At 35.3% G+C, this 13,681-nt stretch overlaps 1 protein-coding gene across 1 annotated transcript in view; it reads left to right on the top strand.

Annotated features, from left to right (window-relative positions):
* Nucleotides 1-13,681, top strand: part of ERP44 (endoplasmic reticulum protein 44) — a 120,269-nt gene that overhangs the window by 41,381 nt on the left and 65,207 nt on the right. The window contains exon 4 of the mRNA XM_031014463.2: nucleotides 3,209-3,324. Coding sequence (XP_030870323.1) covers nucleotides 3,209-3,324 — 116 coding nt within the window. The remainder of the gene's footprint in view (nucleotides 1-3,208; nucleotides 3,325-13,681) is intronic.

Here is a 13,681-nt window from a genome sequence, read left to right as displayed (position 1 = left end):
CATAGTAGGTATATATATTTATGGGGCACATGAGATATTTTGATAGAGGTGTACAAAGTAGGATAATCACATGGCTGGGCACAGTGGCTCATGCCTGTAATCCCAGCACTTTGGAAGGCCGAGGCAGGCAGGTCACCTGAGGTCAGGAGTTCCAGACTAGCCTGACGAACATGGTGAAACCCCGTCTTTACTAAAAATACAAAAAATTAGCCGGACGTGGCGGGCACCTGTAATCCCAGCTACTTGGGAGGCTGAGGCAGGAGAATTGCTTGAAGCCAGCAGGCGGAGGTTGCAGTGAGCTGAGGTCACACTGTTGCACTCCAGCCTGAGTGACAGAGCGAGACTCCGTCTCAAACAAAAACAAAAACAAAGAAAAAAAACACACATCAGGGTAAATGGAGTATTCATCAATTCAAGGATTCATCATTTTTGTTACAAACATTCCAGTTTTACTCTTTTAGTTATTTAAAAATGTACAATACATTTCTGTTTAGTCATCCTACTAGATCTTATTCATTCTAACTATATTTTTGTACTGATTAACCATCCCCATCCAGACTCTTTACATAGGTTTTTTTAATGCTCAGAACTACTCTGTAGGTAGGTATTATAATTTCCTTTTAGGCTGAGGAATTGAGGCTCAGAAAGGTCATATGGCTAGTAAGTGGTGGAACTGGGATTTAAATTCAGGTATGCCTAACTGCAAAGCTTATTTTTTTCTCTAACTAGATCATATTAGTAAGTGCCCTCAAAATGTCTCTGCAAATACTTATCTATTTGGTAGATTTGTTAAGGATTGATTTAAGCACTAGATTGAAGATTAGGTTTAGATGACCCTTAGGCCCTTTTAATAGATCCATTGCTTTTGTGATATTCCTTTTATAAATGTAACATTTCCATGTGTATGGATACACATGTATGAAGGTACAGTAATTATGGAATTGAACTTTTATTTCATTTTCCCTTTTCATCTTTTGGTACAGGTTGAGTATCCCTTATCTGAAATACTTGAGACCAGAAGTGTTTCAGTTTTTGGATTTTTTCAGATTTGGTAATGTTTGCCTTATACTTACTGGTTCAACATCCCTAACCCCAAAAATACGAAATCCAAAATGCTTCAATGTGCATTTCCTTTGAGCATCTTGTCAGTGCTCAAACAGTTTTAGATTTTGAAGCATTTTGAATTTTTAAATTAGGGGCATTCAACCTGTATTAAGACAGGTCCTATTTTAAACATGAACCATGCTTAAATACTTAATGAGTGGCAAACTGGACAATCTAGAGAAAAGAAGCCCTTGATGTGTTTTTTTACGTCGCCCTTAAGCCATAAAGAGGCTTGCCCGCTCTTTCTTCACTAGGTCAGATCTAAATTTTTCAAGAAACCATTAATCAGCCCCTACTCCTTGCGTCCCTTGCCCTCCAGCTACCTTATTTTCAGCGAACTGTAAGAACCCACAAACTTGCGGTCCTAGCCGCTCCAGTTCCTCCATTCTATGAATTTATTGATTTAATACATATATTGAATGTTTATTAGAATACATAGTCAAATAAGACACGGTCCATGATGTCCACAGACCCCATCCTCTTATCCCTGATGGGAGAGATTTAAGAATGCTAAAAGAGGAAAGAGCCACTTGAAAGCAAGAGATTGAAGATACAGATGTGTCTCCTTGATATATTCTAGGACATCTCCTTAGGAAGTCAGGTGAGTGGGCTAGAAGAGATATATATGTACAAGAAGAAATAGGGAGGAAGTATAATGTTTGCATCCTTTCACAGGCTTTCCAATATTTTTATTGTATTAAAGCTAATATGTATGAACTAATTACATGTGGATTAAACTGTTCACTGACATCATTTAAGTAAATTTGGTGGAAAAGGGCTCTGGAAGCAACAGTAGCAATTGTAGTTTGTTTACATATTCTTAATACTTCTTCCGTAAGAGAATGGCCATTCTAACCCAGCTGGTTGCTAATTCTGATTCTTCCCCTTCTTATTGGGTCCCTTTAATTACCTAGAACATAGTCATCCATGACATGATGTTTAGGTCAATGACAGAAGTCCCATATATAATACCATATTTTTACTGTAACTTTTCTGTGTTTAGATACCTGCTATTGTGTTACAGTTGCCTACAGTATTTAGTATATTAACATGTGGTACAGGTTTGTAGCCTAGGAGCAGTAGGAGGCTGTATACCCTATAGTGTAGGTGCATGCTAGGCTATACCGTCTAGGTTTGTGTAAGTATACTTTATGATGTTCACATAATGAAGAAATCGCCTAATGGTGTATTTCTGAGTGTATCCCTGTCGTTAAACACCACATGACTGTATTTGTGAAATGTTTGGCTTGATTAAGGGACAGTTAGAAGTAACAAGTTTGTAGAATATTGTGGGGTTTGTGCCTTGTGTTTAAAGTAAAAGAAAGAAGAAAATATAGACAGGAAGTCTTGGTTAGGAATTTAAGATATTTGCTTCTGGACTTACTGTATTTAGTATGTTTACAGATATAAAAGCCCATTTTATCAAGGGGTAAATTTTGAGGGGAAATAGTTAATTATATACCATATATTCTTTTAATATAACTTATTTATTTAGTATGTTAACTTGCCTGTGAGATTTGATAGAACTAGCCAGGTAGAGAGGTCTAATATTTGCAATACAGTTAAAATATTTTACACAATAGTCTAAAATTTTATTATTTTGAGGTGGGAGGATTGCTTGAGCCCTGGAGGTGGAGGGTGCAGTGAGCTCAGATTGTGCCCCTGCCCTCCAACTTGGGCAACAGAATGAGACCCTGTCTCAAAAAATATTAAAAATAAATAAAATAGAGAAAGCTAATTTTTCATAAATGTTCAAGCCTCAGTAGTTACAAATCCTAATAGTACTTCTTAGAGGGCTTATTTCAGACTTGTTTTATGACCTCTGCAAGAGATCCTTAGCTGTGTGCTCCATAATACTGGCAATTGTCTTAAGATGAATAAAACCAAAATCTATTATACATTCTTGGAATTGGTATACAGTCTTTGAACTTAAAATTGTCTTCATCTCCATTGAACGACGTCAGGGTCCATGATTAAATTAAGTGTGTGATTATCTCGCAGAGTCGTTTATTATGCCTGTATCAAATGTCAGTGGGCAATAACGGAAATAAGATTTTATTACTTCTGCTTTTCATTTCTAATTGGCATCCTTCTCTGTGTATAGGTGTCGTTTCAGTCAGATGTTGCATCCAATTTTTGAGGAAGCTTCCGATGTCATTAAGGAAGAATTTCCAAATGAAAATCAAGTAGTGTTTGCCAGAGTTGATTGTGATCAGCACTGTAAGTACCTCAATAGGAAGTCTAGAAGAAACTGTCCCATCCCAAACACAGGCACACATACACATTTTTTCTTTTCTTTTCTTTTCTTTTTTTCTTTTCTTTTTTTTTTTAGATGCTCTGCTTTTAAGTGGAGAACAAACCGAAAAGGTTCTAGTGACCTTGGTTAAATTGTTACTATTTAATTTTTATGTACTTAGAACACTACTTTCCATTTTGCTTGTGTGAACGTTTTTTTGTTGTTATTTTAAAAATTACAGTACATCAAGCGTAGGGAACAAAACTAGCAGTGTTTTCTACCAAAGCAAATACCAAAATCAGTAAATAAGATTGAAATGTAGTATTAGAAGAAAAAATGGATTTCTGTTAGTTTTAGAATCATGTGAAAATACCATTTATAGTCATTTCAAATAAGATAGTCTCAGATTTTTGTGTGTTTCTGTTTTTGAAAAGATTCTGTTTTGAAAAGATTCTGGTTTAGATTATTTTTGAGTCTAATTAGCTGTAGCAACTGATTATAATTATTAAGAGTATTAAGAAACTTAGCTTAGGCTCTTAAAATCCAACCTCTTGCATTTTGCTTGTCCTGGTGGAGCATTCTCTATAAAATCCTCATGGTTTTTCGTATACATGACGGATTTGTCTAACTTGAACTAGTGATCTTGCTAGTGGTGTTTCCTCCTGTGTGTTCCCATTATACTTGAACTTTCCTCTCTCATCGTGCTAAACTCATTGTATTTGATAGTTCTGGTTCATTGTGTCTTAGTTGTCTTATCAGCTGCATTGTCTGTTCATCAAGGCAGGAATTTTTTTTTCTTTCTTTTTTCAATGCTCACTTTTAAGAGGAGACCAAACCACTTATTAATCTCTGTGTCTCAAGCATCTGACAGTTTCTGGGAGACAGAGACTGCTCACGAAAAGCTATTGCATTGAGTTATTTGTAAGTTGGTGTGAATACAGAACTGTCTCCCATTCTTCAAGTTTTCTATTTTTTTATACTTAACCTACTGATTAAAATTAGTATGTGTGTACACACACCTAACTTTTCATTTTACTGATGAGGAAATGGATATGAAGTGGCTTAATCAATGTTACATAGCTCAGTGTCTGGTCAAGCCCGAATTTGAATCCTGATTTTCTGACCAAATGCCTTCATTTGCTCTTTTCTGTTCAAACATTTTGGGGAGTTATTGGTATAGCTTTGTGCTAGGCAGCAAGGCATTTTCCAATAGTAAATTATTTCACAGTCTTCTGAGCCCCACCCCATATTTCTGTCTGCTGAAATTCATAACTAGATAGGGTGAAGGGAGCAATAAAAGGTTGTCAGTACAGGCATGGGCTACATTTTCACACTGCTTTCCAGATCTTTTCTCCGACCTTTCGCTGACGGAGAACATGATGTTTTTGGTGTGGGTTCTCATTTCAAGTCTTTCTATTCTTTATGTATTTAATTAGATGTTACACTGCAGATAAGACTTCCTTCTTTTACTGAATTTGAACCATAAAATTGGAAATTATGCTCTAAAGCTTACATTCATTGGGAAGAAAATTTAATACTTATATCCTTGAACCATAAATATCATTTATTCCATCTTTTAAACAGATAACTTTTGAAGAAAATCTGACGTCATTGCTAGTAAGCTTTCTTTTTATGGGAGCAAATAGCACAGTTCAGATGCTTTTCAATCCACCAGCAAGTTATCTGAGGTATTATGCATATTATGAGGTATTATGCATCTCTCTGAATATTTTTTCTCTTCTATGTAATTCTTTTAAAGAAATGATTGTTATGAAACCCTTATTGATTAATGTATTTACATTTTCCACAGTCTCTTTAGAGATTGTAAGACAAACTGTAGTTTTGTTAACCTCTTATGTGCCAATTAGATTGTAGAGGTTTTGGACTGGAAGAACCTTAAGAATTCTGTGTTCTAAAGAGAAATGCCTTTTAGGCAGATTATTCTGTGGTGGAATTTTTTTTTTTCCTAACCATTTAAACAACTTTAATTTATATACTGATATACATATCAGTGCTTTGAAAAATAGATTGTTCAGTCCTAAAGCAGTTTTTAAATGAGATTTATTGAGGTATAATTGACATATATTACACAAATTTAAATTTTATAATTTTATAGGTTTTGATACATGTGTGTATCCATGAAACCATCACCACAATCAAGATATTGAGCATAGCTGTCATCCTCCAAAATTTTCCTTGTGCCCCTCTGTGGTCCCTGTCTGTCCCTTCTATACCTCACCTTCATCATCCTTAAGGACCATCTACTTTCTGTGACTGGAGATTAGTTTGCATTTTCTAGAATTTTATATAAGTGAATCATACAGTATGAGGTTTTTTTTTGTCTGGGTTTTTTTTTTTTTCTGGACTTAGTATGTTTATTTTGAGATTGTTTCATGTTGCATATATTATTTCTTATTATTTAGTGGCATTCTGTTGTGTGGCTATATACCACAATTTGTTTATCTGTTCACTTCCTGACAGACATTTGGGTTGTTTCGACTTGCTGGCTATTACAAGTAAAGCTGTTATGAACATTCAGATATAAATCTTTATACAAATAAGGATTACAAATAAAGCTGTTATGAACATTCAGATATAAATCTTTATACATATGTTTTCATTTTTCCTGAGCAAATACCTAGATGTGAAATGCTAGGTCATATGGTAGGTCCATGTTTAACTTTTTAAGAAACTGCCAAACTATTTTCCAAAGTATTTGTTCTATTTTATGTATCCACTAATAGTACATGAGAGTTCCAGTTGTTCCATATTCTTGTCAAAACTTGGAGTGGATAGTCTATTTAATTTTACATATTCCAATATGTGTGAAGTGGTGTCTCCTTGTGGTTTAATTTGCATTTTTCTAATAATTAATGATGTTGAGAATATTCTTACATGTTTATATACATTCATGTATCTGTGATGATGTGTCTGTTCAAATATTACACATTTTTTATTGGATTGTTTATTTTCTTATTGAAATTTGTTTATTTATTTGTTTGCGACAGGGTCTCACTGTCTCGCCCAGGCTGTAGTGCAGTGGCACAATCTTGGCTCACTGCAGTCTCGACCTTCCAGGCCCCAGTGACTTTTCCGCCACAGCCCCCCAAGTAGCATGTGCCACCACACCCAGCTAATTTGAAAAAATATTTTTAGAGACAGGTCTCCTTATGTTGCCCAGGCTGGTCTCAAACTCCTGGGCTAAAGTGATTGTTCCGCCTCGGCTTCTGAAAGTGCTGGGATTACAAGCATGAGCCACTGTGCCCTGCCCTCTGAGTTTTGAGAGTTCTTTATATATTGTGAATACAAGTCTTTTTTCACATATGTAATTTGCAAATATTTTCACCCATTCTACCCTTGTATTTTTTTAAAAAAATTGTAACATATACATAAAATTACTATCTTACCATTTTAAATTGTACAATTTAATACTGTTAAATGTATTCACATTGTTGTGCAACCAGTCTCCAGTTCTTCATCTTGCAAAACTGAAGCTCTACACCCGTTAAACAACAGCTTCCCATTGCCCATTCTCCCCAGCCCCTGGCAACCACTTTTCTACCTTCTTTTTCTACAAATGCGATTACTCTGGGTACTCCACATAAGTGGAATCATACAGTATCTGTCTTTTTGTGACTGGCATATTTCACTTAGCATAATGTCCGCAAGGCTCATTCGTGTTGTAGCATGCGTCAGAATTTCCCTACTTTTTAAGGCTGAATAATATTTCGTGGTATGTATATACCATGATTTGTTTATCATCCATCAAGAACACAGGTTGATTCTGCCCCTTGGCTATTGTGAATAATGGTGCTATGAACATGAGTGTACTAATATCTCTTTGAGACCTTTAAAGAAAGTTCCCAGTTTTTTAAAATATATATCCAGCAGTGGAATTGCTAGATCATATGGTAGTTTTTAATTTTTTGAAGAAACATCATACCATCTTTCATAGCAGCTGTATCATTTTACATTTTCATTAGGAGTACCTAAGGGTTGCAGTTTCTCCACACCCTCACCTGCACTCTTATTTTCTCTTTGTTGTTGTTTTTATTTTTTTTTAATTTTATTATTATACTTTAAGTTTTAGGGTACATGTGCACAACGTGCAGGTTTGTTAACATATGTATACATGTGCCATGTTGGTGTGCTACACCCATTAACTCGTCATTTAGCATTAGGTATATCTCCTAATGCTATCCCTCCCCCCTCCACCCACCCAACTCCTGGGCTCAAGGGATCCTCCCACTCAGCCTCCTGAGTAGCTGGGACTACGGTGTGTGTGACCCTGTGGGCTCTATTTTCTGTTTTTGTTCGTCTGTTTGTTTATAGCAGCCATACTAATGGGTGTGAGATGGTATCTCATTGTGGTGTTGGTTTGCATTTCCCTAATAATTAGTGATGTTCAGTATTTTTTCACATGCTTATTGGTCATTTGTGTATCTTCCTTGGAGAAATATTTATTCAACTCCTTTGCCCATTTTAAAATCAGGTTATTTGGGTTTTTGTTGTTGATGTTGAGTTGTAGGAGTTCTTTGTATATTCTAGATATTCACCCCTCATATATATGATTTGCAAATAAATTCTCCTGTTCTATAGGTTGCCTTTTCACTCTGTTAATTGTGTCCTTTGAGTCATAGAAATTTTTGATGGTAATGTGGTCTATCTTATGTATTTTTACATTGGTTGACTGTGCTTTAGATGTTATATCCAAGAAATAATTGCAATCTAATGTCATGAAGCTTTACTCTCCTATGTTTTCTTCTACGAGTTTTAGAGTGTTTAGAGAGTTTAAGAGTGTTAGGTCTTATATTCAGGTCTTTCATTTATTTTGAGTTAATTTTTGTGTATGGAACAAGGTAAGGGCCCAACTTTATTATTTTGCATGTGTACTTCTAGGTTTTCCAGCATCATTTATTGAAGAGACTGTTCTTTCCCCATTGAATGGCCTTGGCATCCTCAACAAAAATCATTTTACTATATATTTGAGGGGTTATTTCTGGACTCTGTACCATGGTCTGTATGTCTGTTTTATGCCAGTTCCACACTTTTTGATTACTGTAGTCTTGCAGTATGTTTTGAAATCAGGATGTATGAGACCTCCAACTTGAAGAGTGTCTTTTGAAGAGCAGATGTTCTTAATGTTGGTGCAGTCTTACTGTCAGTTTTTAAAATGGATTATAGTTTTGATGTTGTATTTAAGAAGTCTTTGCCTCACACAGGATCACAAAGATTTTCTGCTATGTTTTCTTTTATAAATGTGGTAGTATGAAGGTTTATACTTATGTCTGTGATCCATTTGGAATTAATTTTTACATGTGGCATAATGTATGAATTGGAGTTCAATTGTTTGCATATGGTTCTGGCATTATTTTTTGAAAAGACTATCCTTTCTTCACTGTCATTGCATCTTTGCTGAAATAAACTGACACTGTATGTGTGGGTCTATTTCTGTTCTCTCTCTTCTATACTGTTGATCTGTTTGTGCTTATACCAGTACTTCGTAGATTACTATAGCTTATAAAGAGTTTTGAAGTCTGGTCAGGTAAAGCTTTCAACTTTGTACTTTTTTTTCAGAGTTGTTTCGCAGTTCTGGTTGATTTAGATTTCCATTTAACTTTTAGAATCAGCTTGTTAATTTTTAATGACAACATAAAAGGCGACTGTGATTTTAACTGGGGTTACTTTGAATCCTCAGGGCAATTTGTGGGAAATTGTTATTTTAATGATACTGATTCTTCGAATCCATGAAGATTGTATATCTCTCCATTTATTTAGGCATTTTCAGTTTCTTCCAGCAATGCTTTGTGGTTTTTCAGCCTACATGTCTTGGATAGCTTTATCAGATTTATTCCTAAGTATTTCTTATTTTTTTGATGCTATTGTAAATGATACTTTAAGAATAAACTTTATTTCTGGAATAATTGTAGATTATATGTAGATTATAGTTGCAAAAATAATACAGAGAATTCCCTTATATTCCTTACCTATTTTGCCCTAACATCAACATCTTATATTACTATGGCACATTTGGATTTTATTTGGATTTTATCCCTCTTCCACTTAATATCTTTTTGTTGTTATTGTTCTAGAGTATCACTTTTAGGCATAATGTCTTCCTGGTTACCTTTGATCTGTTTGTTTCTCAGTCTTCATTTTTTACAACCTTGACAGTTTTGAGTAATATTCTTTAAGAATTTTGCAGAATGTCCTTCATTTTGGGCTTGCCTGGTATTTTTTTTTCTCATGTTTTGGTCATCTTTTGTGAGATCTCTCAGTAAGTATTTCTTATTTTGGGGTGCTGTTATAAATGGCATTGATTGTTAAATTTTAATTTTTAGTTTTTTGTTGCTAGTTTATAGAAATAAGATTGATTTTTTATATTGACCCTATATACTAAAACTTACTAGCTCCAATAAGTTTTATAAATACAGTCCATAGATTTTCTACTTAGACAATTAGGTTTTTTTTGCAAATTAAAAGCTTTAATTCTTGTGGTCTGTATTTCCTTACAGTATTCTTTCCAACCATGTGTACCTACTTGTTGCTTTAGGATTAGTTTTTGTTAGGCAGAAGATCTGTAAGAAGCTTCCTAGCAAGGACAGAAGGTGACCTCAGAATCAAGATATCATCATGCCCACGTATGTCTTGTTTGTATCAATCACCTGTCTGGTATTATGTTAGCCTACTCTGTCCTGCCCTTGAGTACTTTAGTCTGTCTGCCTTGCTTCTGACTCACTGCTTCACTGAGACCTTTTATCCAAAGTCACAGTATTATTTCTTGGAAAAGTTCCTGTAAAAAGTTTCTAGTCAAATTGCCTGGGAAAAAACCTTACTACTTATTGAGTGCTTACTTGATTTTAGACATGTTCTTTCGGATATTTTAGTTATCTTTACCACGACTCATTACACCTCTAGTTAAGTAGTAGTATTCATTTAACAACAAAAAAATTTATGCCTACCTTATGTAATGCTATGTGGAAGGTTCTATAGCTACAGCAATGAACCAAACACACACAGAAAGGCAAGAGAGTACAATACACAATCGCAAATTGTGATATCTATTCTGACGGGAAGGTATTGAATGCTACAAAATGTTGAGTCTGACTTAGTCTGCAGGGATAGGGAAGACGTTTTCGAGGAAATGATTAAAAAAAGTGAAGGAAGAGTAGGAATTTTCAAGTGAAGTAGTGGAAGAAGAATGTTTTAGATGGAAGTAGCAGTAGATGTGAAGTTTCTGAGGTAGGAGAGAGCACTGACCTTTCAGAGAGTTGGACTGTGTTACCATTTTACTGATGAAGATGCTGAAAGATACAGAGAGGCTAAGTTATTTCCCAAGGTTGCATAGTAAATGGAGGGAGCCAGACTGGAACCTAGGGCGATACAGCTTTTATCAGTTAACTATGCTATTTGAAAGTCAAAATAAAGTAATTTAAATTGAATTCCCCATAGAAATGGAGAATTCGCCCATTTCTGAATAAAAACAACTTAAAATGTCCTATTAGGACTATAAAATAGTCTGTTTAAATAGTCTATAATGGGTCATTATATAAATAAAAATGCAATTGCAATTTTTTGGTAAGTTTGAAATTTTACAAATTTTTAGAAACTTGGTATTTTAAAAGTCCTGAACCTATAGTTTGTCATTGATTAAGGAAAAAGCTAGGAGTGCCTTACTTCCTTGGAGTTTTTGAAAAAGTATGTGTAAGAAGCTAGAAATCTGCAGTATACAGAGTATTGTGATATTGTTAATTGTAATTTGCTTATTTTCACTGTAATAAATGACCTTCAACACAATTATTGAATTTTTAAAAACTTTCTTTGAATAGGCTTTTGCCAGCATTTTGAGGAATGCTTAGAGTTGAGCTACTTGATGGCTTCTAGAAACTGACCCACAGTTCTCTGTGTAGTTGTCCTGAGTTTTTCATTTTCATTCATTTAAGAATTTCGTTTAATATGTTCGTACTGTTCTGTCCATTAAAAAAAAAAAGAATTTCATTTAATATTCTAGCCTGTGGAAACAACTAGTAGTAGCAGCAGCAGCAGCAGCAGTGATGTTAATAATGACAATAATAATGATAAAATGGCTCTATGAGAGTAGAGACCTTATGTTTTTACCCTTCTATTCCTAGCACTGGAATGGTATCTAGCACATAGTAGGTGTTCAGTTGTAATTGTTGAACAGATGGATAGATAAATGCATAGTAAACAGTACCAGCACTTATGAACTGTTTTGTAGGCACTACAGTTATCATTATTTTCCAAAAATGAAATAAATACTGCCATAGTTTATACCCAGTCTAACTCATCATTGATTGCAAGGCAAAATTTTATGTACAAAAGAAAAAATGAACTACAACACAAAGCTTTCTTATCAGTTATATTTTTTAATTCATATGTGATATAAACATTTATGAGATACAGAGTAATATTTCAATACATGTATATAATGTTTAATGGTTACATCAGGATAATCCTCTCTTCTAGTATTCAAAAATATACAATAAATTATTATTAACTACAGTCACCCTACAGTGCTGTAGAACAACAGTAGAACTTATTTCTCCTGTCTAGAGGTAATTTATTTTTATCTAACTTTTGTAGATACATAGTAGGGTGTATATTTTTATGGATTACAAGAATTTTTTTTTTCTGTTTGAGACAGAGTCTTGCTCTGTCTCCCAGGCTGGAGTACAGTGGCGCGTTCTCAGCTCACTGCAACCTCTGCCTCCAGTGGTCAAGCGATTCTTGTGCCTCAGCCACTTGAGTAGCTGGGATTACAGGTGTGCGCCACCAAGGCCGGCTAATTTTTGTAGATTTAGTAGAGACAGGGTCTCACCATGTTGGCCAGGCTGGTCTCGAACTCCTGACCTCAAGTGATCCACCCGCCTCAGCCTCCCAAAGTTCTGGGACTACAGGCGTGAGCCACTGCGCCAGGCCAAAAGATATTTTGAAGTCCATAATAGTCACATCAGGGTATCCATGACTTCAAGCATTTATCCTTTGTCTTTAAAACGATTGAGATCGAATCATACAGTTTAAGTTATTTTTAAAAGTACAATTAAATTAGTTTTTACTATAGTCACCCTGTTGTGCTAGCAAATACTATGTCTTATTTATCCTTTTTTTTTTTTTTTTTTTTTTTTTTGAGACGGAGTCTCGCTCTGTTGCCCAGGCTGGAGTGCAGTGGCACTATCTCGGCTCACTGCAAGCTCCACCTCCTAGGTTCAGGCCATTCTCCTGCCTCAGCCTCCTGAGTAGCTGGGACTACAGGCGCCCGCCACCATGCCTGGCTAATTTTTTGTATTTTTAGTAGAGACTGGGTTTCACCGTGTTAGCCAGGATGGTCTCGATTTCCTGACCTCATGATTCGCCCGCTTCGGCCTCCCAAAGTGCTGGGATTACAGGCATGAGCCACTGCGCCCGGCCTATTGATTCTTTCTAACTACTTTTTTGTACCCATTCACCATCCCTCCCTGACCCTCGACTACCCTTTCCACCCTCTGGTAACCATCCTTCTATGCTCTATCTCCATGAGTTCAGTTGTTTTAAGTTTTAGCTCCCACAGTTAAGTGAGAACATGCAATGTTTTCCTGTGCCTGGCTTATTTCACTTAACCTAGTAACCTCCAGTTCCATCCATGTTGTTGCAAGTGACAGGATCTCATTCTTTTTTTTATGGATTAGTAATACTCCATTATGTGTATGTACCACATTTTCTCTATCCATTTGTTTGTCAATGGACACTTAGGTTGCTTCCAAATCTAGCCTATTCTGAATAGTGCTGCAATGAACATGGGAGTGCAAATGTCTCTTGCATATACTGATTTCCTTTCCTTTGGGTGTATACCTAGCATTGGGATCATTGGATCATATGGTCCTTCTATTTTTACTTTTTTTGAGTCACCTCCAAACTGTTCTCCATAGCGATTGTACTAATATACATTCCTACCAACAGTGCAAGAGGGTTCTCTTTTCACCTTATACTCGTCAGCATTTGATTGCCTGTCTTTTGAATGAAAGCTATATTAACTGGGGTGAGATAGTATCTCATTGTAGTTTTGATTTGCATTTCTTTGACGATCAGTGATGTTGTGCACGTTTTTATATACCTGTTTCCCATTTGTATGTTCATTTGAGAAATGTCTATTCAAATATTTTGCTCATTATTTAATCAGATTATTACATTTTTGAGTATAGAGTTGTTTGAGTTCCCTATATATTTTCATTATTAATCCCTTGTCAGATGGATAGTTGGCAAATATTTTCTCCAGTTATGTGGGTTGTCTTTTCACTTTGTTGATTGTTTCCTTTGCTGTGCAAAAGCTTTTTAACTTGATGT

Source organism: Gorilla gorilla, chromosome 13 (assembly GCF_029281585.2).
Source record: "Gorilla gorilla gorilla isolate KB3781 chromosome 13, NHGRI_mGorGor1-v2.1_pri, whole genome shotgun sequence".
NCBI classification, from domain to species: domain Eukaryota; kingdom Metazoa; phylum Chordata; class Mammalia; order Primates; family Hominidae; genus Gorilla; species Gorilla gorilla.
The sequence above is the reverse complement of the archived record's forward strand: the minus strand, read 5'-3'. Positions and strand labels throughout refer to the sequence as shown.